The 27,579-nt window shown below is 47.1% G+C and overlaps 2 protein-coding genes across 2 annotated transcripts; one reads left to right on the forward strand and one right to left on the reverse strand.

Moving 5' to 3' along the window:
• Positions 1–10,112: 10,112 nt before the first annotated feature.
• LOC131289144 (protein neuralized) lies at positions 10,113–16,973 on the forward strand. Its single transcript, XM_058318350.1, has 3 exons — positions 10,113–10,278; positions 13,761–15,505; positions 15,595–16,973. The coding sequence occupies exons 1-3, from the start codon at positions 10,113–10,115 to the stop codon at positions 15,859–15,861; spliced, it is 2,178 nt and encodes a 725-aa protein (XP_058174333.1). The 3' UTR covers positions 15,862–16,973.
• A 5,117-nt stretch (positions 16,974–22,090) lies between these two features.
• On the reverse strand, positions 22,091–25,263 carry LOC131288119 (Kv channel-interacting protein 1). Its single transcript, XM_058317230.1, has 5 exons — positions 25,108–25,263; positions 24,243–24,312; positions 23,962–24,032; positions 22,295–22,489; positions 22,091–22,216 (listed from the first exon to the last, which is right to left on the reverse strand). Exons 1-5 carry the CDS (start codon positions 25,261–25,263, stop codon positions 22,091–22,093), a joined length of 618 nt encoding a protein of 205 aa, XP_058173213.1.
• Between the last annotated feature and the right edge of the window lie 2,316 nt (positions 25,264–27,579).

Below are 27,579 nucleotides of genomic sequence, written 5' to 3' on the forward strand. Positions count from 1 at the left end.
TTCGAGGAAGAGAACAGAGACTGTCGCGAGTTCTCGACGCGGTTTCTGGGTTTCCAGTTTGCGGTATTCACTGATGAAGGGTTCAGCTTCAGGTAGCTTAGTAGGAAGAGGAGAAGAAAGGAGTCAACTGAGGAAAACACCTCCAGACCTAGAATCGCGCGGGAGGAAACCGATGTGACAGAGACTCTGAGGCAGACGAAAAATCAATCATGAGCTCTGGTGCACCGTCACAACTTTGCGTGTAGTTCCTCCACAAAACCCCTCTTGACCAGACATCGTTGCCCTCAACCTGCCACGATTTGTCCATTAAAATATTTTCCCATGCATTAAGTGCTGGCTGTGGCTGGTTGTGTGTGAGACCTCGCGCTACCGTGGCACGGCTTGTCACCCTGCGGGGGCTGAGGATCACTTTCCGGAGAACGACGCTTCCACGACGGTTTTGCAGCGTTTGCACCGCGGACGACGGTGGAGATGGCGGTGGATCATTTGCCCCCCCTCGACTCCCACCGCTTGTCACAGTCGCATAGTCGGTGAAACGTATAATTTTATCCACGGCACGTCCACAGGCCAAACCGTTCGAAGTCCGTGCGAAGCGTCTACCCAACGTCTCCTCGGAGGAGGAGGATTTCGGGCGAGTGTTTTCCATCCACACCGACTTCGGCAGAACCTCGAGGGTGTCGTTTTTGCCTCCCAGGGCTGGGGAGGTGTTGCGCATACCCGGCTGTCTATATTGTGACCGCGCGAGACCTTGCGACGGCGGAAACAACTTCAGCACACTGTGTGCTGCCCCGGCAGTCGCAATAGAAGCCATTGCTGCAACTGGGTTTCTACCAAACGCTTCAGGTTCCCACAGCGCTCTTAGAGAGAAATGGCATCGCTGGCCATCGTGTTTGGAGCGCAACCGATCGTGATCCTCCAATCCCACGGGGGATGTACTTTCATTTTGAACAAAGCTGAGTCCGGGGAGGGTTATTTTCTTTTTTGCACTGCGGTCGAGAATGAAAACTTCAGAATCCGTTTCCTTTTCAACCATGAAGCCTACAATGGGAACGCATTCGAGTGCATCGGTGTGAAACGATCCGATCCGATGGGTTTAAAATCAACGCTTTTTGCAGAGCTCATCCCCCAAAAGAAATCTCATAAGTGAGGTGTTCTGTGCCGACCGTGTCTTCTTGGGCTATATAAAATGGGAAGAGTTCCCATAAAGCTCCTCTTGCTCGAAGGGTATCCATACGGGAAGCCTATAATTTGCACAAGGCATGTCCCTCGTGCCATGCATTATCCTTTAATGATTCCTCGATCGTTAAAAAGTACAACCCTCTTTAGTTTATAGATGGTACTATCATTCTTGGTCCCTTGTAGACATAAAAGAGTGATCTATGACCTATCAGCACGACGAGATTCGCCGTGATGGGAAGTATACACCCAGTTGCTTTCTCGTCGTTGAAAATAACTCAATCGTCTCTTGCCAGCCGAGCCTTCAGAAAACTTGACAAAACTAAAAGATCATGACGTAAGTTAATGAAAGAGGTAGTCCAATAATGACTCAATCGCACTGAATATATTACACACAGCCTTCACGAGAGACTGAGTTGTGTGTCAATATGTTTGCATCAGAAAATCTCCACTGCATCCATCCTATGAATTTGCTCGCCGTGATGTATCGTGCTGTGGGGGTACTGGAAGTTCAAACCCGGAGTTCTCCTCCACCGACAAGCGTTAACAAACAAGAACCTGTTGGATCCTGCGACCCAGAAGAGAACAAGTTTGCGAATGAATCATCATTCGGTGGGTTAGTCTCGTTTACTTCGCGATCCGAGCATGCCATGCAGTCGCGAATCATATGTGCTCCAGTGTGGGGCAGACACGGAGAAGATCGCAAGAAAAAGAGATCGCGAATGGCGATGATGGAAACTAGGAAACCGCTTGACGATCGCAATCCCATTCATCGGGGTCCGTTTTATTGTGCGATCATCTGACCAATGCCAACACTGTCACCGTTTTGGGGTCTTCAACTATTAAAAATTTTAAGCGCATAAGCTCCCAGAATATACAGTGGTGTTCATTTGATTTGCTTTTGATCCGTTAATTGAATACAGAGCTATTAAATTTTGTATCTTTCTTTTGTGTAATGTTAACTTGTTGCAAAGAATATTTTGATGATGCCTCTTAACATAACCATTAACCAACTGCCAATTTGTTTGTATAATACTGTAATTTGGATCGTGAGGCATTTCGCAGCTTGGAGGACCATACAATAAAACGAAAATGAAACGCTCTTTATTGCGCACACAAAGTAAAGCTTTCGTTCATCTCGCATAATATCGAATCGGTGCTTCGCACACATCGCTTCCCAATCTCGTGCAATATCCAATCGAAATCGAACCAGTCGGCTGCGAGCGTGATAGAATTAATTTCCACGCGGACGAGCGTAAACTTTTTGGCGCACGGGGAAACGAGAAAACCGTGGCGAAGGTGTTACTTAGCCGGGGCGACCCATAAAAGGCGAGTCGCGGGCGATGCTCGAAAACGTTCATAATTGATTGGCTTTCTCGAATTAGCAGGAAGGGAGGAACTTGTTTCTGCATTTTTTCTGTCCGCTTCTTCCGATGATGATGTGCTTGATGATGGAACGGAATCGGGAAGTGGAAATGGTTGCGCACCGATGCGCATTTCATGGTTTATTTTCTCGGTTTTTTTTCCTTTTCCACTCTCTGTTTACTGTGGAGCATTAATTTTCGATCTTTGCAGTTGTTTGTGTCTTGCCGCGACGATCAAACTTTGGCTGTTTTTTTGGCTTTTGGTTTATGCTTGTGGATGTCGGGATTGGATTGCGAGATAAACAGAGCGAACAATGAGAAAAATCAGAGGATCCGCGAAAGGGGGGTTTTTTGGTTGATCGCGAGAGGATTTGATGGTAAGATCCCGGCCACGGAGAGCCGAACGTCGATAGAGCCCGAGAGAGAAAGGATCAAATTCACAAGATCGCGAAGTGAAACGGATGATGGAAGTTGTACACCGTTGCAAGAAATCTCTGACGGAGACAACATTAAAACATAAGCTGAAGACGATCGATTGAGCAATGGATCAACGGGAGAGTGAAGGAGATTAACAAAGGGAGCAAGAGAGAGAGAGAGAGAGAGAGAGAGCGCGAGTAAAAGGGACAAAGAGTGAAGACATTGGAGGTGCTTCAGCAAACATAACCAGCTAACGATCATCGTCGTGCGCGGTATTTAGCGGGCGTATGAAAATTAACTATTGATGGGAAAGAGGCACACCACCTCCACACCCACACCCGGAGGCTCCAAACACACCCTCGCCCACCGCCCCATGAAGAAACAAACCTCTACTCCCAAAGGTCGATGCGATCGTGAGCCTTCAGTCCAGAAGGGGACACATCATTTCTTGTTTTCTCTTACCTCCGGACGACGATATGATGAGTTTGTTGTTGGCGGGAGCGCGTCCTCGGTGTTGTCCTCGAATGGATTGGCACCCACTGCTTGTGAGGGGGTGTGTGGAGTTATGTGTACGCAAGCTTTTTCTTACCTTCTTTCCATTTCCTAAAAGTATAATTTTTTAACTGTCCCCTCCACGGTCCGCTTGGAGCAGGGCCACGAATCGTTGACCGCGGACAGCGTGGAATTCCTGCCGGGTGAATGGAATTCCGGAACGTGCGTGACTTCCAGGAAGGCTCTGGCAGTACGAGGCACGGTACGCACGATCGCACGGCACCATTTTTCAGTTGGGGACTTAGGGAGAAGGTTTTATTACTTCTTAAATCTTTATGCACGTCCGAGCCAGAGCCGCCCCACCAGAGGTTTCTCGTAAGGTCGCGTGGGAAAGTGGGCTCCAAAAAAGCAGAGATACAGTTCGAGCCCCATTATATTAGTCAGCCAAGCATCTGGTCGTGAGAGGTGCACTATGGAAAACTGGTTGATCCACGATTTCGGAGGGGGATGAGTGATTTTGGAAGTTGAATGATTGCTGTACCACTGACATTAATTTCCGCCGGCCATTTGTTCGTCCAGTCCCGTGTCGCCTAATTTCTTTCAAATCAACCCCTTCAAAACCGCGCCATCAATAACCACCACCACGGCGTAACGTTCGGTCGCCCCGTCGGTCACAATAAAAGAAACACGCACCCCAAAAAGGGCTTGGTGGAGTTGGGCACGTCCCAAAAAACCCTCCAGGCGAGGCAGATGGAACACGGTGGGATCCGATGTCGCGCGGCGTCGATTTGGAAAAGTGTTCAAATTTGTGTAGGTGTAGTTTGCCTGCCCGTGCGATCTAACACCTTTTTTTCACCCTCTTTGGGGCACCTCACCGGTATTTCACCGGTCCCAGAAGCGAACCGCAGGCGTCGCTTGATTCGAAGAGAAAACGAAACGATGGATCGCGCCTGTTTGGCGATGATCATCCAGGTTTTCCGTCCTTCCCTCTCCCGTGGGCATGGGAAAATCAATATTTGTACGTAACCGTTTGATTGGAAAGTACTCGCCTCACAATCAGGCATCGACGAGTCGGTAGGTTCCGTTATGTGTGGTACTTACTGCGGTGCATGTGCTGCGGTTGCATTAGAGGGAGTTTATGACCAATTTCTACAGTTTGTTCAGCAATCGACATGTGCGAGGGTGTGGTAAATGCTGTTAGAAATTCGGCTGTACGATTTTATTGAGTTTTTAAATCCTTAAGCTGTGCGGTAGGGGTTTGTTTACCTTTTCAACAATCATGTGCGATAAACCTATGGAGGAAATTCAGTCTCTAATAAACGCGACTAAGGATCAAATGACTTTTCCAGACCTGTTAAATTTATAGCCGGTGCTGGTAGTCAATCATTTTTTAACACAAATATTGCGTTAACTTTTGTCTCTAAGGCAACTGTGTTGCTTCAATATTATAAAGTTTTGTTTATCAATTTTTGGCTCTTCCAGAAGAAACAGTAAAATAATTGTGGGTATTTGACAGTAAATTTTTGCATCTGTTTGTACTTCAAAATCCGCATAGTACATTGATAGCTGCCAAAGATACTTGCTAATCCTGTATATCTTTTGGTTTATAACCCATTTATTGTTTATTGTAAAGAATGTATGTGTGAACCCTCTTGGAAAAGTTTACTGTGACTACAATTTCTTGTAACTTTATTTTAGCTAAAATCCTTACTACGCGGCGTTACAAAATTAAAACTGATTTGTATCGCTTTTCCAATAGAATAAGATCGATGGCTTTTTTAGACCCCTTTTTATCACCTTTCCTCCGCTCCTTTTGTTGGACTTATTCGCGATCCTATCAATCTAACTCCGAACCATCACTAATCACTCTAATCACAATCTGTCACCTGTCGTTTGTCATCTACCTCGCGATCACGTTTGTAATCAAAGTTTACAAACCCTGATAAATACCCACATTTTTAAATAGGGCCAAAACACGGAATATTAGAGACAAAGATTGGTTCTTTAGAGACAAAAATAGATTGTTGCATTTGAGCAAACTTGGTTTCTTTGTAGCCGAAACAGATTGGCTATTGAAATAGATCGATTCGTTAGCGACAAAATTTTGCGTTCATTTAGAATAATTATTGAACTACATTCCAGTGGTCATCTTCAAGTCTTCCAAAGAGAACTAATTAAACCCATTCAGTTGGTTGTTGCTTGCTGCTATTTAACCAGCGCTTTTGTCTAACAAATGGAGGCAGGAAACAGTTTTTATTCCTCCTTTCCTTTCCGTGATTGAATGAGCCGAGTGTGACGTAGGTCCCGGTACTTGGTTCTTTTTTTGCAGTACGCTTGTTGCGATGCAACCATTCGCGCATCCGTCAATCGGTCGTGATGGAGTCAATTTTCCATCATTACCTATGACAAAAAGCTTGTTTACGCCGATCATCGCTGGGAACCGTCAGCCGAGCGCGAGAGAGACCATTCGCGGTCACCGGCTGACGTGGCCTCGACGGGATGAGGTGATGTGTTTTTGCGCCTCTTGGAAACTTTTACTCGAACGTCTCGGCGTTTATCACTCGAACCCTGACGGCCGGCTTCAGCCCCGAGCGTGAGAAAATCAGTGTGTCGTCCTATCGGAAAAATGCCGCCGCACTGATTGGAGGTCGGTGTGTCGGGGCCTCGGTGAGATGATTTTCTTAGTTCGCTTCATCGCGCGAAGGTGGACGATGGAGATGTCGCATTAGTGTCGTCCAGAACCTGTGGGAATCGAGAAGCTTCTTATTTTGGGGCTCGTAAAATCAGACCTCAAATCATACCGACGATCGTATCCCTCCCGTCGTCGTGGTCGTGATCGTGGGATACCACCGTTGCAACCGAGCTTTTGGAGAGATATTTATCGCATCCTCTGCCGTCGAGTGAGTCACAGCGAAGGCCCGAACCAACGGTGGCAATTGATCTATACGTGGTTGTTTCTTCTCGTTTACCTAGTCGATAAATACTTCTCGCCCCGATCCGATCGGATGAAAACTTTGTGCGAATTGAAGCTCTAAAACGGAGAGACCAATCTAACCTGACATCCATTAACGATCGTATCGGCACCGACCGAGAGCATCAGTACCTGAGGGTGGAGGGAAATTGAGGAATCAATTAAAGAGCACGTCCGGGTTTCCGTTTCACATGCTGCAGATCTTAAGCTTGTCGGCTACCATTGACTTCCATCGACGTTTAAAAACCTTCTTCCTGTGTGCCAATTTATCTAGGTTAGTCGCGGAAAGAGGCATCTTTATAAACGGTTATGTGGAACCCGCAGACGAGTTAGAGAACGCCGTTGCCGGGCGATAGGAGTCACCTAAGACCTTTTCCGCCAGAAGAAACTGTGGCAATCTATGGGGCCATTAAGTGCGGCAACTCGCCGGAGGATGAAAGACTTTCTCAGGGGTTTTTTGTTTTGACTTTTCGCTCTCTCCCCAGTCATTTCGCAGATCATCTTCCGCTAATACCTATGCAAGTGGCTCGTTCCGAACTGGTCTCGTCTCGGCGTCTCGCAAAGCCCGGGATTAGCGTCGAGAGTGGAGTGGAGCACGCAGGAAACCAAGACCGTGCCCTGGGAAACTTGGATGGTCCAAATTTTCGGTAGAACCGTGGTGGGGGGGGGGAGATGCGAGGAGAAGATGCACTGAGCTCTCAAATGACCCGACCTAACACTTGCCTTCCCTCCTCTGCCTCGCAGTCGATGTCACGAGAAGCTTCACCTCATGGGAGAAACATGAAAAATACATGATCTGAAAATGTTCACACGGCTTTTTCTTGAACCACACGGGACTTTGTAAAGCGTTCGGTGGCAAACGCGGTGCGTCTCTCCACATTTTGGGAACTGCCCGCGCTTGCCCGCCCGCCCTCCAAACCATACTCGTTGGAGGTCGTCTACGTGCCGGGAGGGCTCACAGACAGAGAGATAGCGTCGAGGTCCATTACCAGGCAGGCCACGGATGGTTGGTAGGTTGGATGGATGGATGTTACTCACCGGGGAAATGATACTTTTACGAGTTTTACCTTTCTTAAGGGTGCTCGGGAGGTTTCGAGCGTAGCGCTCGGTGATGAATCAGACGATCGGACCGTTAATGGGTTGAGTTAAGGGCACGCCGGGGAGGAATATTTGACTGCTTTCGTTTGGGTGGCCCCCAGGTGAACTGATCCGAAGTTTGGTTGCATCGTTTCTGGCAATTAGTACGTTATCAGTTCTCACCTGAACTTCGAAGAACTAGTGTCTGTGATCGTACTAATGCAGTTCCAATCTTTAATAGGAGATCAAATTAAGGAGGACATATAAAGTTCCCAACTTTTGGAACGAGATTGTACTAATGAATTAAATTAGAATCCTGAACACTTCTTACTAAAAAGAGAGTGTAATATTCTAAAACGTTGCAAAGAAATTCCTCCTTGTCTCTGTTAGGGGGTTCATTGCTAACTCTATTTCGCGCAGATATCCAAGGACCCAAAAGGGAACCCTTCTGCAAAGCTGAGCATCTTGAGACAGATCATGGGGTGGCAACCTTCGAGGAAACGAGGAAAAGAGACTAGACCCACCAGACTCGTTGTGTTGTTGGGAGGTTTGGGGGCGCCTCAATCGCGCGCAAGTTTTGTGGGAAAAGCTGAAAGGGGTCGATCACGATCGCAATCAAGCAAGGAATCGTCTTCAGTTCGAAATGGGCTGAAAGTAGAAAAAATGGTCTGTTCATGCTGTGCGCTTTTAGAACGGCTAGTTAGCGGCGTTCGTCTACGGATGGCTCACGACCGGAGGAAACATAAACTAGGAAACTGCCCTGTTCTAATGCACACCATGTTCCATATTGGGTATGGTGTAAATGAACGTTTAGTAACAAAAAACTGAACTTAGTTGAGTTTAGACAAAACCCAGGGCCAGTAAAAAAGCAAAAACGCATCAAGAACTTGCAAAAGAAGAAAGGAGGATAGATCTTTCTCGCGGAGATATACTGCCTGCCAAAGGTAGGCAAAGCATAAGGAAAGTGAGCAGATGGAACTGTTTCGGGCTGGAAGACGCCTTCGGAGGGCAGACCTGAAGCGCATCAGCAACCCTTGTTGTGTGTACCTGGTAGTGGCCTGTGCGGTGCCAGTGGTGCGTGTATGCAGGTCGAATTTATGCTGCACGAGCATAACAGAGACACCATCGGGTGGGCAAAAGAGAGCGATAAAGTCGTGTGCGTGCGAGAGAGTGGAACCGCCTCTGGCCGGGTGTTCGCTTGGCGTTCCCCGGAACCCCGTAAAGCAAGTCGCGAGAAGAGGAGAGCAATGGCGAAAGATCATCGCAGCGCTGCTGTTGCTGGAGGGTTTGTCGCGGTTCGTAGGGGGTTGGACGGCGCTAGGGGTGCGTTCGAGCGAGAAGGCAATGGCAGGGTGAAGATTGAGGTGGTCTCGGTGGGTAGGGAACGTGGGTTCTCTCTGGCGCGAGTCGTAATACGCAAGTCGTGCTCATCGGAGCAGTCAGTTCAGCTCGAACCGTCCATCGGTACAGACGTCCCGTTTGCTTGAGATTGTCTGATCCAATCCGTCCCCGTCCGATCGCGGTGTGGTATCGTCGAGCCCCCAAGAAACTAACTTATCAAAACTTTTACCAACAGTAACTGTGTTCCTTGAAGTTGTACAGTTACTTTAAATTCGAAAAAAAAGTGTGCTTGAATTAAACACTGCACCAAAACCGAACAAACCTGGTTGACCGCCGTTCGCGATAAAAGAGAGTCAAAGTTGTGTGTTTTTGTGTCCGGCCGTCTCATCGTTCGTTGCGGGCCAGGCAGGGAAGGGTCAGCACCTTATAGTGCTTGAGTGTGTGCGCGAGAGTGAAGGTTGGCACGCGGTGGCACGCGGAGTAAAAAGTTTTTGAACCGTGGGAAAAATCAGTGACGATCGCGAAATTCCGGTCCCGCGCGGAAGAAGAAGACGAGCAGAGAAACTACCCCCCCTCGGACGAAGGAAAGGAGAACTTGCGCGTCGTTATCGCTGCAGAGAGACAAAGAGCAAACCAGCGCCAGTAAACGAGCAAAAGATCGAGCGCGCGATCGCCGAAAGGAAGAAGCTGAAAAGGTTGAAGGAAGCCAAAGTTCGCGCATCGGCGTGCCTCGATCGCCAATTTCGCATTTTCGCGGTGGATGATTCGCGTGGAATAAATTCGTAAACAGGCAAGGCGGCAGGCAGGCGAAAGGGGAGAAGCTTTTTCCTCTGCCCTCACCCATCATCTCCAGCTCCACGACCCCCCCAGTTCGTGCGGTTTTATTGGTTGTTTATTCGCGGTGTTGGTGATTTGGTGCTAAGTGTGGTGTGTGCTGCCTTTGTATCTGATTGTTGTTTCCGCACGCGGCACGGAAAACGAACGACGGGGTGTGTTTGTTGGTTGTTATTAAAAAAGAAAACAACCCCCACACGAATAAACTTTCGCGCATAAGAACGGAAACGAGCGTCCGGAGAAAGTTTTACCACAGCCCAAGGATTACTATGTGCCCCCAGTTGGACTGAAGCTCTCGCTCGTTTCGATTCCTTTCGGACCGACTCCTGTTCCGAATCTACTCCATTTTGGCCGTTGTAGCCAAAAAGGATACGCAGAGACTCCTATTCGCTGCCGTGTTGCGTTCCGCCTCGCCGGGCTGGAACGATATAGGCCTCTATATGGGTGTACTGAACGTGACCAGTTCTGGTGTCGCAATCGTCGAGTACCAGCAGCAGCAGCAACAGCAGCAACAGCAGCAGCAGAACAAGAAAAACGACACAATCTTCTCACCCATCAAGAACAAGATGAAGGTGCTGAAGAAGATCAAGAAACGGATGGGACTAGGTTAGTAAAAAAAAAACGAAAACTCAACTCAACAACGTTAAGCTAAGAAAATTTGCAACTTCCAACGCGCAACACGGTAAAGATCCTTTTGGTTCAGCGCGTTGATCGCTCTCTCTCTCTCTCTCCTTTTTGTAAAGGATCCTTCTTCCCCGATCTTTCTTTTTCCCCGGGGTTCGCCGATGTATCTGTAGGGATTTCCGTTGCCAAGGATGGGAAATGTACGGCAAGCAGCTGCACCGTTTTCCATCATCATCATCGTCACCATCATCCCCTAAAAGCGCGTCGCACACATAACGTAGCGTAATATTTTTCTGTGTCTGCGTGTTTGCCGCGGAAGACTAACCGTTTTTAACGAACTTTTTCCCCCTTGCATCCGGCCGTTTCCCGGCACATCCTTGGTCACACTTGAGAGGGCACACATTTTTAAAATGCAGGGGGATGGAAAAACCTTTTCGTTTTCTTCAGCTCTAGGGGTAGCAAAAGGGTATTATTTAATTCAGCTTGACTGCGTACGCGGATAGTTGGCATTTTATTCGGGGGCTTATTTTCCCCCGTTTTTACTTACCGTGTAGTTAGGAATTATGAAGACCAGCGTGCCGTAACGGAAAACAAAAGTAGCATAAAAAAATCTTGCCCTCCTTCCTTGGCGGACTTTCCTTGCGAGCCACCGAGGATAAGATATCAAACGTTTCCGGTGGTCAGTTTATTTTTTAGGGTTGGCTGGCTTTTGAGGCCGACTCTCGCCTCTATCATTTGCCGGATGGATCGGTTGGTTGTTGCGGACAAATGAAATGAAAATCGGCAACCGTAACCACCCCAAGGTTTATCTGCCCACATATGCGTGCGTACAACGAGGATCGCTTGTGTACGATCTTCCAACCGTGATTCCTGACCGTCGATGAGGGGCGGAAAGAATTCCACCGAAGAGAGAACTCTTCTTTCCGCGTTCCATCGTTCGTCCATTCGTTTGTTTGTTGTCGTCGTCGTCGCCGTCGTCGTCGCCATCCGTCACACGATGTTGTAATAATCAATCCGACAAATAATTAATTCCTACCTCACCTGTGGAAAGCCTGTGCCGAAGCCCCGGGAGAAGATGCGTGTGCGGCCTCGCCTGGGAGGCATCACAAAAATGTTCATTACTGCACTTAACGTTTTCCCACCGCATCTTTAACCGACCGACGAAGAAGACGACGGTGACGACTGGCGCCAGGTTGCGCCGGTCGCAAGCAGCATCATCCACCGGCGGTTGACGTCGGTTTTCCCCCTCCCGTCCCCTTCCTCGGGGGCCCGGGCGGGGGACCGGTCAGCCAATTATTATTCCGTCTCCGATCCCATTTTTTACCGTCTCGTCATAGCTTTCTTTCGATCGACAACCGTCTGCTTCCCACCGTCGGGAGATGGATGTAACCATTTTTTTTTGTGCGCCTGGGACACTCACTCTGGCGTTAGTTTTATTCCCCAGTTCTTCCCCCTCGCGGTCGGGAAATTACCATTTGTCGGGAAAAGATTTTTTTTTCATCCCTGTGTCTCATTTTTGTATGCTACTTACTACGCATAAAAATGCGATTTTTTTATGCGCCTTTAAGCGAAAGGAAACGGGATGTCATAAACACTGTCCTACTGTCTTGGGAATTTGTACCAGCGTAACCGAAAGTGATCGACCTTTTCGGTGTCGGTGAATGTTTTTTCCCCTTTTGGATGCATTTTTCAAGCCCAGCTGTTTCGGGAACCACGGCAATCCGTCGATCCAGTTTTGTCCTTCATCCTTGCGAGCGAAGACGCACGAAGAAACGAAAAGGAACGAGAAATGCCGCCGTGAAGGAAACGTGAGACGAATCGGATGTTCTGCATTTCGGTTTCCCCCGCTTTGTGTGTGTTGCCCTTTGGAAAAGAAAATCCCTGTACGCCCGGGAGGAAACGGCACAATCCACCCCCGACCGACCGAGCGAGGATCGTTGTGGCGGGGGAGTGGTTTGCGTTTCTAATCAACATCTGTCCATTTTCCGACACCGTTTTCTCTTTTTTCCAATGCAGAAGAGGGTAGCAGTGCGGTAGAAGTGTTCCTCCTTCGGGGATTTCGCGCTCAGCGTTCGTTGCGGCGTAAAATTGAAAATATTTGCCCGCGCTGGGCAATAAAGAGACGATAACACATAGGGGGAAAAACTGCCTTGCGTCGTGGGTGTGTACTCGACGTGGAACGATAAAATCGCACCGGACATCACAACGTGGGTTTTCGGCGTGCCAGATGTGGTGGTTTTCATGGACCATCCGATGGGCTATAATTAAAAGTAAATCCTCTCGGACGAGTCGTTCGCAATCATTCACGAAGACGACGACGACGACGACGACTGGGGATTTACCGGCGGATATAATTTATTTCCCTTTCATAGCCATTTCATTTGACTCCTCCCAGCGGTCGGTGGCTTCAAGCACGCTTCCTGTCCTCAGAAGACAGAGAGATCGACGGTTGAGAGACGTTTGAACGGAAGGAAGGATTTCCAACGAGGAACGGAAGAAAATCCTCAGCCCAAAGTGCGCCTCCTTCGGGGGCCCGAACTCGCTGTTCAGACCATTAAAATTTAATTGATCGAACGCACATGCGCCTGCTCGTCAGCCAGGACGACAAACCGGCCAAGCAAACACATCGTACCGGAATGTATTCCTTCCCCAACTCGAGAAATGAAGGGTTTCTAAGCGACGGCGGGTTGCTGCGGTGGCCGAAATTATAATTTCAAGTACACAGCGAGTACAAATTTGTGCTGTACAAGGATTGAGACGAACCGTGGCAGAGAAGAGAGAGTAATAATAATGATATGTGTCCGGGAGAAGGAGGAGGAGGAGGAGGAACGGAACAGGAGGGAAACGCGCATTGCGCCATTGGCACCGTTATGATCAAAATCGTCGGCACCGGATGTCGCCGCGCCGGCCATCATCTATACACCACGGGGGAGGTGGAGGGGGGAGCGGGCAGGCGCGAAACGGGACCGGGTGGCAGGCGTCAAGACACGGGGCGTAAAGGGAACCAGGGCATAATCAGGGCAGCAAAGGCGGTCGGAAGTACCATTTCCGATTGAGCGTTTTTGCTTTCATTCTTTCTTCGTCTGTTCACTTCACTCTTCCTCTCTCTCTCCCTCTGTTTCTTCTTTTTGTGCCGTTTTCGCGTTTCGGATTTTTCTTCCGTTCCGATTTTTTAAAGTTTTTTTTTTGTTGCTGTTGTGTTGTGAACACCCGGTTAATGGACATCCGTCCTGCTGCGCGGTAGCGCACCGGAAGATCGATCACCTGCTTCTGCTGACATTCGATCTTCCGATGTTCCGATCTGTCCCTTCCTTTCGTCTTTCGTTCCACTAGGAGGGAGGCGGTTGTTTCCTTCCTTTCCAGGACGATCGTTGCCAGCTGTTTGATGAAATCGTTTTCTTAATGTGTGTGTCCCGCTCTTTTACTAATGGATGGTTTTCATTTCCTTTTCTTCCTTCCTACAGCAACGAGAAGTGCATCGTCCTGCCCCGGCCCGAACAATCTGCCCCCGCTACAGTTCCACAACGTGCACGGTGACAACATCCGGATCTCGCGCGAAGGCACCGTCGCCAAGCGGTACGAGTCGTTCTGCAAAGGCATCACCTTCAGTGCGCGGCCGGTGCGCGTCAACGAGCGCGTCTGCGTCAAGTTCCTCGACATCTCGAACAACTGGAGCGGTGTGATCCGGTTCGGGTTCACCTGCAACGATCCGGCGTCGCTGCGCGGCAATCTGCCCAAGTACGCGTGTCCGGACCTAACGAACAAACCCGGCTTCTGGGCGAAGGCCCTGAACGAGCGGTACTGCTATCGCAACAATGTGCTGTTCTACTACGTGACGCCGTCCGGGGATGTCCACTTCGGCATCAATGGCGAGGAGAAGGGCGTGTTCATCACGGATGTGGATGCGCGCGGTCCGCTGTGGGCCGTGATTGACGTGTACGGAAATTCGACCGCGATCGAGTTCCTCGATTCGCGCATCTACATGTTCCAGGCTCAGCAGCAGCAGCAGCAGCAGCATCATCAGCAGGTGCAAGTTCAGCAGCAGCACCATCACCATCATGCCCAGAGTCAGTCGCGTCGTTCGACGGATCAGGAGATCGTGCCGCAGCTGGAATCGCTTAGCATCAACCAGCACAACCACCAGCTGATGGAGGAACGACCGCCGACGGTGGCGCACTGTGGGGCACTCAGTCCGACGACCTCGGTTCGCTACAATAGCCCCGCACCGGGGCTGCTACCTCTTCCCTTCCATCCGGTGCGCGGGCGTAACATCAAGTTCTCCGCCGATCGGTACGTCGCGACCCGAGCCGACACCGAGTTTTGCCAGGGATACGTATTTTCGCCGCGGCCAATCAAGATCGGTGAGCGGCTCATCATTCAGATCCTCAAGACGGACTCGATCTTCGTCGGTTCGTTGGCGCTTGGTTTGACGTCCTGCGACCCGGCAAGCCTGCAGCTGAACGATCTTCCGGATGACTCCGACATGCTGCTCGATCGTCCGGAGTACTGGGTGGTGAGCAAGGATGTCGCCTCCACGCTGGTCCGTGGGGACGAGCTGTGCTTCAGCGTGACGGTGAACGGCGAGGTGCAGATCAGCAAGAACGGTGGCCCACCGTCGGTGATCATGCACATCGACCAGTCGCTGCAGCTGTGGGCCTTCCTCGATGTGTATGGCTCGACGCAGAGTGTCCGCCTGTTCAGTCACACGCTGCCGGTTCCCACCGGTTCTTCCTCGTGCGCCTCCAGCATCTACGAGGCCCGGTCACACTCGTCGCTGGCCGCAACCACTAGTCAATCGGTACGCAATCTTCAAGTACAAATGCAAAGCAGCAACTCCGTGATGGCTGAGGCGGCCTCGAGCTGCCGAACACTCGCTGGAAGCTCGTCAACGAGTGCCCTGGCGACGACCACCACCGCCACTGCCACCGTACGCCCGGACATGATCCAGATCAATCCGGGTGGCACCGTGCTCGTGGTGAATCTGCCTCCGACCGATCTCCTGACTCAGCAGCAACAACAGCAGCATACCGCACAGGCGGCGATTGTGACCGCCCGTGGTATGACCGCTTCCGCCTCAACCCTGTCCGTCCCACTGTCGACGCTGTCGCTTTCCTCACACACCGGCTCCACCGGAACCGGTGGTGACCTGATGGCTACCAACAACAACAACAACAACAACAGCTATGCTGCTAGCAACGGTTATACTGAGGTAGGTTTCGATCATTTTGAACTACATTGACGCACCCTCGCGTAAATCGCAACGGATCACTAACGGAACGCTTTTCTTTTCCTCAACAGTCGCTTCCTTCATACAACAATGCAGCAAACTACTCGGCCCTCGCCACCGGAGGACCCACGACGACCGCCGGCGGTATCTACAGTTCGACCAACTGCGTCGATTGCACGATCTGCTTCGAGAAACCGATCGACTCGGTGCTGTACATGTGCGGCCATATGTGCATGTGCTACGACTGTGCGATCAAGCAGTGGCGTGGCATCGGCGGTGGACATTGTCCGCTCTGCCGGGCCGTTATTCGTGACGTCATCCGCACCTACAAGTCGTAAGCGGGGAAGCGAGCAGCGAACCACCCGGCATCATTTGGGTTCGAGGCATAGCCAAAGAAGTGGTACCTCCACCGGTTGATCGAATGCCCCACGTTCCTCGCCGTCACGGGCGCGGAGCAGGGCAGTGAACCACCGGAAAGAGCATACACCCACACACGGACATGTGATTAGCAGTTGCGAACTTGTGATTCAGCGATAGATACAAAAAGCCTATAGCACTAACGGGAAAGGGAAGGATGATGATATGGCGAGTTCAACTCCGATCGAACACCGAAGCGTTCGAATGTAGCAGTTGTCGTTGTTGTTGTAGTTGTTGTTAAAAAAGGATAATCTCGACACGCGTCTGTGTTGTGGTGGAAAGCAAATGCAAACCACAGACGGAAATTGTGGCAAACATAAATTAACACCGATAGTTTATTGGAAACCAAGATAAATTATTGTGTAGTCAAAATTTATAGTGGCAAAAAGCATTTAGGATTCTGTTGGCAAAACAAGAAGTAGGATACGGAGAAGGAAACCTTTGAGGCGCTTGTTTAGATGGTTAGTGTTTGATGGTAGCCAATCCTGCAACCTATTAAAGAATGGCCCAAACAGCGCCAACACAGCATATACACAAACACACAATTGATTAGTTTGTAAGCGAATCGTGTATAGGTTAGTAAAAGGCTGGATAAGTTATATCCACAGCAAAACCAAAATCGATTATGCACGCGATCATAGGGCTGGAGGAAAGTGAAATGCATTTATACTACCCCCCCGTCGATAGATGGTACCGATGAACGATGGTTTTATGCGCCAGTCATTCCTTCATCAGTAAAACAAGGCCAGTATAATTAGTTCCATATCGTGTTTATTGGTTTCGACTGCGCTGGCCAGACGGTAGACGCGGTTGCTTGTGATCGAAAGGCAATTATACGGAGAAGCGAAACAATTTTGCCAAATAAGTCACTTCCAAAAACAGAGAGAAATCAAGAGAAAGAGGGCGCGCGCGCTTCGTGTACGTTGCATAGAGTAGAATTGTTTAGGAGTAGTTTCGAGTCGCAGACAGTCTTGGCTTACGGGCAAACCACAAAACTATGCGTCTGTTCGGAAGTTTCCTACACTGGTGTATAGTTAATTAATATTTCTACGTTAATCTCATCTCATCGATAAGGCACATGGGCGCAAAAAGCAAAACGAAAAACCGATTCGTCCATCCGATATGTTGCCCTAGTTTAAGCGTACAGTCTGAAGTGTAGTTTGATTAATTTATTTTCTAGTCAAATAGTCAAAGCAACAAATTTAAGTTTTCGCAAGAAAAGAGTCGAAAAAGCAAAGAAGAAAAATTAAACAAAACTATTGACACATACAAATCGATGTATTTTTTCTACTTGTTTTACCTGGGAGCAGTTTTGGAATGCTTATTGCGCAAAAACGGGCAATCATTAGTTGCAACGTAGCTTATTGTTCTTTTGGATCCGCTTTGTTGTTTGTGCGTAAGAAGTCGTGCTGGAATTATGCGATAGCTTTTAAGTAGGTTCGAGTCTGCTTTTCTCAGTCGCCAAATGGTAAGAAGCTCTAGCTGTTTCCTTTTGACGGTGGGCGGGTTGGCAATGGATAAGGACGTTTGGCCAGTAAGTTAATGGAAACGAGGGAACGATAGGGGAATGTAGAAAAATAAAACCGGCAGCCAAACCGGTCACTACCAAACAATTTCTGGCTAAGAAGTAGAGCGAATGTAAGATTTATTTGTAGTAGATGAATGCAACAGTCTTTGATGATAATTTATTGTTATAGGTACGAAGTAAAGAATGAGGAATTATACATCTTGTTTTTTTTGTGACAATACTATTACAAATTTCAAACCATAAACAGATAGATTATATCAACAGATCAACTATTAAATACAAAACAAATTCTAAACGAAGCTTGTTGTTTTCAATGGTGTTGGGGATGTCGGTTGTATTCTTTTCGGATGTGCACTTTGTTACAAACGTTTGTCGACGGTTAGGGTTTTCAATTGCGTAAACACTTATTGATAATCAGTTTCATTTATTAAACAGCGGTGCCGGAATGTTTTCCCTTCGTTCACAAACTCCATGACTTATGGAGCAGAAGAGGTGTATTATGACTTGCAGTCGAATTGTTGAACCTAACCATAGCACTTGGCGTTCGCTCGGGTGAGTAGTCTCCGCTCCGACGAGCGTCATAACAAGGACATTTTTGTGCAGAAGAGAAACAAGTCGAGGGACGTAACTTGTATGGTTTCAAACTGATTCGTTAGCTTCTTTATATAACCGTCATAAACAACACATGGACGAGTTTAAAATGTTTGAAGTGCTTTAAATTGTCCCTTTTCATTGTGAGTTTTTTTTAAACTATTTCTTTACCACAATTTTCGCGTTTCTTCTACACTTCAAATGCTGTCACTTCGATCGATTGATCTACCTTTCTAGATTCGGATCAACAATTTTGTTGTTTTCTATTTTGCATACTGCATGCCATGCTTTTAGCAGATTTTCGATCGTTTCAATTTTTCAACGCGTTACTAGTGCTTTTGTTGTCTTTTTTCTATGTATAAGTATATATATATATATATATATTACTTTTGTTTGTTTATATATATATAAGTTCGCCTTTTCGGACGTCTGTTAATCATCATCACTATACTTTTTTCGCCATCTTTTTATCGATTCAATCAATACTTGTAGTTCTAGTCGCTAGTTCTTTTGGTGGGAGAGAATGTGTTTTTCCTTGCTCATATCCTTGAACGTTTGCCGCATGTTACAGGCATAACGACCATGCATTGCTGATTTGCTGTTTGCTGTCTCTATGTAAGCATTCAATTTGAATTCTCGTTATGTTCTACTTTATACACAGGTACATTTAAAAACGGTTCTCGATTTACAGTGAAGTGATTCAATAAACGTTCAGACTTGCATCGGCCGGTAAGCGGGCGCGTCTGTTCAATTCACGCCTTCATCTTCCTGACGCTGTGGTTACCCCATTTTTCTTTGCTGGGAGAAGAACAAGTGTAAAGATGAAGTTGATAAGGAAGCAAAACAACCGTGTGTGGTGAATGCGAATGGGGGGTTTCCTGAAGCAAGTCAAAATCGGGGCAATCGGGATGATCGTTCAATATCGTGGATCGTTTGTAATTGACAGAATGATTTCGTTTGATTCGATTGCGCTTTTCTAGTGTCTCGATGTCGATGGCTAGAGCTTCTTGAGGCTCAGGAATTGCACATCATCGCCTGTTGTGTCGTCTTTTAAGAGCTTTTTCCCAGGAAACTTGTGTAGAGAAAACGTATCCATAGTATCAATTCAGTTCAATGTATAACATTTAAGGTTACTTTAGAAAAATAGAGCTCATTTGAGGTGTTGGTTTCACAGGCAATACTGGCTTCGTTTTCGTTATGACCTTTTGTTTTCCTTCGAAAAGAAATATTCCATACATTTGATTGTGTGATTTGTGTTTGATTTGGCTATCATGGTTAGAAATCCGTATGGTTTGTATAATTTTCCAGTTTGTGTGTGAGTTTGTGGTATTTTTTTATCTTTAAGAACACGTACCATTTGTACATTCGACATGAGATGCAGATGAACTGGTTTGAAATATTTCGTAACCTTAGTACAATTCCAGTGTAGTGTGCTCACTCTTACGTAAACAAATAAGATTAGTTTAAGGTAGCAAATCAGAGTGTAAGCTCATTTCGCTCATTTTGATTGGCTTAATGATTGAGAAATAAATATTTGTTGCTTTTAAACATTTTACTTGGAATGAACATTCGAACTAAATTAGTATTGCAATAAATGGTGATTTGAACAATCGTGGTGAATAAGGAATAGGATTCATTGAAAGATTGTATGTTTCTTCTTTTTTTTGTAATATAGACACTGACGTAGCTCTATTTGACTAGTTTTATTGTTTATAGTAAGTACATTCACCTGTACTGGCAAGCTTTAGAGGAGTGTTCAGTGGGTTCGATTCCCAATCGCTTGTTATTAACAATTTTGGGGTGTATTCATTTCTACTTGTTTTCCAATCTTCTAGCATTCCTACGATAAGGATTCAATAAGCTTCGGATAAACGGCCTGGCACCAATGCTTGTGTTGTGACTATGTCGTTGCTTTGGCTTTTTCTAGATGTTAGATGTTGATATATTCTATGACCTGGCACGTGTATTCTAACCAGCTGTCCGCTACCGATCCAGAGTATTGCTGTCGTATCTGTGTGTCGTATTTCACTTACTTCAACTTAGCCATAGCTAGCGTTGCTGTTCTGTCTAAAATCATTGGCATACGTTGCAAATGTTTCTTTTAAAGTTCATCGTCAAATTTTGTGTATTCTTACGCAAACACATGCATACTAGTAGACATACAAACAGATACCAGATACCCCAATCAACTCCCAGCGCACGATTCGTAACAAGTATTGAAAACAGTGAGAGTGATCCAATGAGTTTTACTTTTCCGCTCAATGAGTTTTAAAACGTCCGCTCCGCCACACTGCATGCTGGACGTCCAATGCTAATTGATTTAAAATGCGACGTTAAAATGCGTTGTCTCTATGTTGATGGCATTTCGGCGCGATACTAATCTTATCTACTTTATGCGATCCGTGTTTTTCGCTTTTTTATTTCTCTTTCACCCTTTCCCGCCCGTCCGTTGTCTGCACAGCTCTGTTTCATTCGTTCAGCGTTTATCTACTTACGAACGACATTTTGTTTTCTACTGTTTTACTTATCGGTAGATTTGGTGTTATGTTAGTTATCTTACTTATATTCTGTTATGTGTTATGTTGTTTGTTTTACTACTTTTTCTCTCATGTTCTACTTGATTTGATCTAAGTAGTTTTAAATGTGTTTTCCTCGTGCTCGTACACCTTAGCACGTTTCTTTTTGTTTTGTTACTAGTTATACGGCGAAGAGAAAAACAACGTATTCAAATTGTAATACTGTTACCATTTCGGTTCGTTTTGAAATGTTTTTAAAATCGTTTCGGCAGCACTGTACAGCAGGTTTAATTAGCACAGGGACAACAAGATGTTTTCTAGTAGTATGTAACAAGTATGATAAGTACGGTAATCGTAGTACTCGAAATATGGCCACTGATCTTTCAATTAAATTTTCCAACACGTTACAGCGTTTTCCAAGTGTCAAATGTCGACCGTGTCATTTTTGCAACCATGTCCTGCATGTTCCGGTTCCAACCTAGAAGCTGGTGAACGATTGTCTATTGTCAACTAAGACGTATAGTTAGCTGCCTTTTCCTCTGCGCTATGTAGGAGCTATGATCAATGAACGGGTTTTCTGCTTTTGTTTGGTTATTTGCTTCCCAGAAACAGAACCCAACGTCGACATCATGAGTTAATCTATTCACAATTTTTTAATTTCTACTTCTATAAACTTGTTATGGTTTGATTATTAGATGTATGAGTGTGTTTTGCTTTGTTTTTCTCTAGCCTTGCGAAGCCGACTCTAGCTGAATGTTGTAGAACGTCTGTCACATTATTTTATTGTATTCTTGCAAGTATTGCCATCAGCTACAGCTCTTTCGGGCCTGCCGCCATTCCAACGCTTTGGACGAATGAAGTCTAGGACCGGGTCCGTTCCTGTGTGAATGTGGGTGTTTTTTTTTATTACCTTCGTCCAGGAAACGCCAAAAGGATAACACAACTAATGCAAAATGTTTAAAAATGTATTCGATAACTCCCTAACACGGCTCGGTGCATTCGGTTTTCGTTCGTTTTAGCTTCCTTGCGTTCTTATCAACATAATGTATTGCTTTCGTAGATGTACTGGAACGTGATATGGACCGGAGCAGCATGGGAACTGTCCGATCGGAAACGGCCGGTTCCTATACTGTCACTGCTGCTGGTGCTCTCTTCCCCTTCCCTAGGAAACAACTCGGGTTCAAATGCAAGCTGGAAGAATTGGATTATTTACTCCTGTGTTTGTTGCTTGTTTCTTTTGCCGGCAAATACCCGTCTCGTCCTTGCCTCGTATGTGTGCTTGTTTGTTTTTGTGTGTATTTTGTAAACTTAACCTCATGCATGAGCAAACCGTTAACAGATGTTTTCGCGCACTTAAATTATTCAGTTATCTGGAGGTCTCTGGTGTATTCGGATAGCCCGCGTTGCGGGCGCTCCTTAGACCAGATCCTCCTTCCTGTCTTAGAGATGGATCAACGCGAAGCGGTCTAGGTCGGGCTTGCGCGATCCCGCGTAGACACTGTCGGTCGACGGTCATCAAAGGCAGTCGAACATCTGCAGCGACCGCGTGACGACCTCATCCTTGAGACACGCCTCCAGGAACTCTTCGATCGTGATGATCCCATCCTGGTTGAGGTCCAGCTTCGCAAATACCCGATCAACCTGGGTGGAAAAGAACGTATAAGTATTACAACCATCTCATCAACCACATTTGGGCGAGGACGTCCGACTCTACGGTACCTGTTCCCGTGCTTTCCTATCGTCGTCCGGTTGATGTGGTCGACGGCCCATTAGCTCGTGTACGGCAGTTATGATTTCGCCGAGTTCGCCTCGACTGATGCACCCATCGCCGTTGATGTCGTACAACCGGAATGTCCACCGCAACCTTTCGTAGACTGAACCGCGCAATAGAGTTGAGAGTGTGACTAGCAGATCCTGTCGTAAAAGAGTGTCCAATTGGTTGTTATAGTCACTTTCATCTGTTATACAAGTTTCCTGTTAGTCCTCTTCAAAAGTAATATCAACTAACAGGTTCGCTGTAATTTATTATCAATCATGCATCAATTTGTTTCATAATAAATAATATCAATATATCTGGCTTATCTTAAGTCCCTCGCCATTCAAAGATACGATTGCACGATCAAGCCGTAACGGTGACCATAAAGCAAGTGTTTGTGAAACGGAACACAAATTGCGATTAGGCATGCAAATTGATTGCCACAATCGGAACGGGAACCCTGCGTGAAACGAAAGCGTTTTTTCCCCGACACATTAATATTTGTTACCCCGACAGCCAATCGGTGGCCCTCGATGGCGGAAGTGACTTAAGTGGCGTTAATGATATTCCTCGGCAAATAAATAATAAACCCCTGCACTGGTGTGGGGAAAGTCCCGGAGAAAAACAAACTGGATGTGAAGACGAGAAAAAAGAAAAGAAAAACAACAGGAAACTACTCGCCCGAGCCGTGCGAGGCGAAAAGAAACTAATTACGCTCATAATTACTCTGGCGGACTGGCAAACGAAGCAAACTAGCGAGTCATTCAAAGCGCCAAAGCGGTGGCTCGAACGTCGCACAAGATTGTCGACAGGCTTGAATGGAGTGGCCGAGCTTCTCACACTGGGTGTGTGTGTGCCAAAAAGTGAGCAGACGCGACTCCGGGTTTGGCGCCCTCAGAATTCCCGGTGGACTCCTTAGCTAACGGGAGGCCCTGGTCCGGGCTAATACGCTACAATAATTTAATTTTCAACCCATCCGCCCGCAACACGGCGGAACGCTGGGGCGAACGGTGGAGCATGCACAAAAAGGAAAACTAAACGTGCGACTAAACGTACGGTTGAATAATTAATTGGTGTTAATGGTCGAGTCACTTAAATCGAACTTTACGTTCATCCATTCTCGGTTGGTCGGCGGGCCTTCGACGGTCCCGGGAACGATGGAAGCGACACAGGCACAAACACACACTTCCGGCACCGACCGGGCCCCTTCCCAGGATCAAAGCGACCGTCAACACGAAATGAATCTTCCCGCCCGGTCGTTCATTCATTCCTGCTCCGTTCGTTCATTCATACCCTGCTATCTCGGTCACAACGCGGGTTGCGTGTTTGGACGCAATTTCGGCACGACGTTTGGGCTCATCTTTGAACCTCCTCCACCTCAGTGTTTGTGAGTGAGCATAAACGTAGATCGTGATTCGCGTGACTTTCTGTGCAAGAGCTGTTGGTTGCGTGTGGACACGATTGGCGTCAACGAGTTGGTTGAAGACGCATAGATTCAAACGCGTGCGAAATTTTCTTCCACCCCGAAAGCTCTTCCGCAAAGCGAGAAGCGATTTGGCATGCAAGTGGAACACGGTCTGGGAATGTCTTATGGGGGCTAACGGTGACACCCCTCGTTGATGGCACTCACCCGGAAGGTTATGTTGCCGTTGCAGTTGACATCGAACGCTTTGAACACATAGTGTGCATAAAGGCTGGAATCTGCGGACGGCATGCGATCCATTTCGGTTGACCATTTTTTTCGTTCCGTCGGCGACGACGACGTGATTTGTAGCAGCGAGAAATAGAGAAGCAGAACGAAAGAGGTGAGAAAATTATGGTAATTTAATAATGACCACCGGCGGATGTGGGTCAGCCAGCAGAGGCACCAACAGCGTGGTGTCACACTAATGCACTTCGAATTGGACTTACTTCCGTGCGGGAAGAACTTCGCGTAGATATCCTTGAAGCTATCCTCGTGGACGACCCCATCCGGGCACTCCTGGGGAGTAAAGGCGTGGGAAAGAAGATCGAGCGTCCGACGTGAGTGCGATGTGGCGTGCAGAAAGTGACGGATTTGAAATTCCCACCCCTCCCTTCCTTTTCTCCCATTTGTTCTTACTTCCTAGCTTTCATCACACATTCCGTGCGTGACATAGAACGTGTCGGGAAAGAAATCACCCGGTGGAATCAATCTTGCAACTTCTGACATTTGAAAAATTGCTGCTGAATCAGAAATGGAACAGCAACATTGGCTGTGCGTGCGTGTGTGTGGAGTGTGGCTTTTGTTTGTTTTTTATTCTTGACAAACACAATCTACTGAATTATTCATTCAACACTTCAGTTTGATCGTGTCATAATTTTGCATGCTTAAATTGTTCAACAATAAAAGACGAGGAATGAGTTTACAGGTTGAGAAAATGGAAATTTAAGCAGGAAAAATTTGATGTACGATGTAGATGTGTATTTACGAATTCTATCAAGAGAATAAATTTTCCTCTTTAAATTTTGCAGCTTTTTAATATGCCTATGAAATCATTTATTACAGTATACACATTTTATTGAGCAAATGCATTTATGTTTATAAATAGTTTTGAAAGATAATTGATTGTTTAGGCTTAGTTAAGCTTAGTTGTACAGTATTATTTTTCTTTCTATTTAGTTAGGTGCGCTTAGTTAGTTTATTTCATTCTCCTTCGAGGGTTTTGGCGTTTCTAATTAAATTTCTCCTCTCACAAATCACTTTCCAACCTTCTAAACCTGCTTATAGGAAGTACGTGTCCCATCTTTCACTTACCGTTTTGAAGCCCCGATACATCACCCGGATCTCCTGGCGGGTGAACTTCGTCAACCGGCAGAGGTCCTCGAGGGCAACCGGAATCGGCTTCGGTGCCCGGGCGGGCTCTAGCTCATACACAACCTCCTCGATGGGACTGTCCGGTGGGGTAGCCATCTTTTCATCGACCTAAACGGGAAAACCGCAAGAGCGAAATTTCCGTTCCCGCTCCGTTCCGTTCCGTTCCGTGGCGGGCTGAATGGGTTTCCCTTACCCCGAAAAACTTTGACCTTCGGTGCACTAAAGGAAGGAATTTCTAAAGCTGTTTCCTCCTGTCTCGCTTATTACCCAGAACTTTCTCCCTCTGTGCTAACGTAATTATGCATCGAGCAGCAGCACAACGAACGGTCCGACGACCGGTTTACGGAGTGAAAAATGAATTCCAAAGTTGGTCACCACTAGCCACCGGGGTGGACTTTAATTATCTTTGATTTCACGTATATTCACTGCACACTTCCGGTTGCCGAGTGGAGCGAGGAAAACCAAAGCGACTCTCTACAAACTACCGCTTCCCTTTTCCTGCGTTCACCCGGGGTCACCAAGTATTTAAATCCACTCGTTGGAAAGTTTCGATAAACGAAACCGTATGCCTATCGAGGGCGGACTTAGTCACTAACCACCGAAGTTTGTTCGCACATTGGCAACATTTGTCGAGCTGAAGCGTGCAGTTGAAGTTTTCGATCCAGGCATGACCTTTTCGGCGTGTTGCTTGTTGGCTTAGTTTAGTTTCAGCCAGCGGTACGTGACTAGTTGTTTGGATTGCGATTGATTGGTTATTTTGTGATATGACCTCCTAGTTTCAGCTCGGAGCTTTCGTTTGGGTGCGATCTGGTACGACCATGGAAGGTGTGGAACACAGGGATGAAGCTCTGTAATGAAATAGAAAAGGATGAAGTGAGTAAATTGCTTAGGGAAACATTTGTAAGAAACAAGCTTATAGTAAGGACGAAGTTTGGAAAGTCTATGTTTTACTCCTCGAAAAGTCACTCTGCGGTCCAGCAAAAAATAGAAAAATAAACAGTGCAGTATTCCCCATTATGAGTTCCATTACTATAAAGCACCACGAGCCAAAGTTCATCATCAAAACAAGAAAAAAAATATGAGAAAAGAAAAATTGTATTTGAGACAGCAGAATAAAAGTTTCTTCTAATGGCCAAAAAGAACATCGGTGCCAACAAGAAAAACCTTAATCGCTCCATAAAAAAACGGGGTTCCTGGCAAGATAGCAGTATTTTACGACTAAAGTCACATGGCGTCCGAATGAGGTGCAGTAGATTCGAAAGCAAATGGTCTGACAATTATGTTACGTAACGGTGTTCTAGCCATGCTGGGAGCCGTGTTCTCAAAAAGAAAACCCTCCTGCAAGGAGTCAAACTGAGCAAGACCATGTCGACATTCGCTTTTCATAGTTTTTCTCATAGCGTCCCGCTGTAAAGAACGCATGAAAAGGGAGACCAAGACGTTTGCCAAAAGGAACTAAAATGATCCAACGTCAAGCGATGCGGAAATGTTTGCAGGTTCCGGGGAGTTTTGAAATTTACGAGTACTTTACAAAACTGTCTAACGAGACCGGGTGCAGCACCGGGTCGCTGTTCGGATGGGGGAAATTTTGGAAACTTTCCAATGCTGTGGTTTACAGCCTTGTCCCAGTTTGCGTCGGCATCGCGAATGCTGCGTGTTCATGTGTGTTCCGGTTTCAACGGAGGGCGTCAGTTTCGACGGTCGGCTCACATAGAGCGGAATGGCCGGGAATCCTGTGGCCATTCGATCACGCTTTGGTGAGTCCGACCACGAGCATACCACAAAGCTCCGACGTCCACCACCACGCCGGTGCTCCTCTATCGTTTGGTCGTTATTGATCGTCGTTGGAGTCGAATCCCGAACCGCGATACAAAGCACCATGGTCCGGTGGTACAATGTCCCGGGTTGGGTTGGAGTGTGTGCATGTGTATGTGGGCACGATTTTAATTGCCTACATCGGCTGTGTCTCGGGACTCGTCCTAGTGGTTTCTCCCGCATCCTCGGCGCAGTTCACGCTCGGTTACCATCGAATGCAATCATTTGACAAGGGTCGGCCTCCGATACTCGAAACACCATTCCCCACCACCACCACATACACACACCCGTTCCGTCTCGTCTCCTCATTTTCCCGACGGACTGATGTCCCGCGCAAGGCCACTTATCCATTGTGCATGTGTGTGTGGGATGTGTGGAGCGTTGGGATGTGATAACAACATACCACCGGACAAACAGATTTAGCCATTTATCATGGTCGGATGCATATCGTCGTTCGGGAGGCGATAGTTGAATAGTTTCCATCCCAGCGGACGAGGAAGGTACGCAGCCGCGCACTCCACTCAAATCACCATTATCGTTATCGGAGATGGCAATATGATACTTAGAGTGGTAGTGTTGTTCCGCTGCCCGAGTGGT

The sequence above is a fragment of the Anopheles ziemanni genome, chromosome 3 (assembly GCF_943734765.1).
Source record: "Anopheles ziemanni chromosome 3, idAnoZiCoDA_A2_x.2, whole genome shotgun sequence".
Lineage (NCBI taxonomy): Eukaryota > Metazoa > Arthropoda > Insecta > Diptera > Culicidae > Anopheles > Anopheles ziemanni.

Coding starts and splice junctions, on each gene's coding strand:
- LOC131289144 (XM_058318350.1), top strand. CDS start 10,113: ATGGGTGTACTGAACGTGACCAGTTCTGGTGTCGCAATCGTCGAGTAC. Junction 10,279..13,760: donor CAAGAAACGGATGGGACTAG/GTTAGTAAAAAA, acceptor TCCTTCCTACAG/CAACGAGAAGTGCATCGTCC. Junction 15,506..15,594: donor CTAGCAACGGTTATACTGAG/GTAGGTTTCGAT, acceptor TTTCCTCAACAG/TCGCTTCCTTCATACAACAA.
- LOC131288119 (XM_058317230.1), bottom strand. CDS start 25,263: ATGGCTACCCCACCGGACAGTCCCATCGAGGAGGTTGTGTATGAGCTA. Junction 24,313..25,107: donor TGTATCGGGGCTTCAAAACG/GTAAGTGAAAGA, acceptor TTTACTCCCCAG/GAGTGCCCGGATGGGGTCGT. Junction 24,033..24,242: donor GAAGTTCTTCCCGCACGGAA/GTAAGTCCAATT, acceptor TGCCGTCCGCAG/ATTCCAGCCTTTATGCACAC.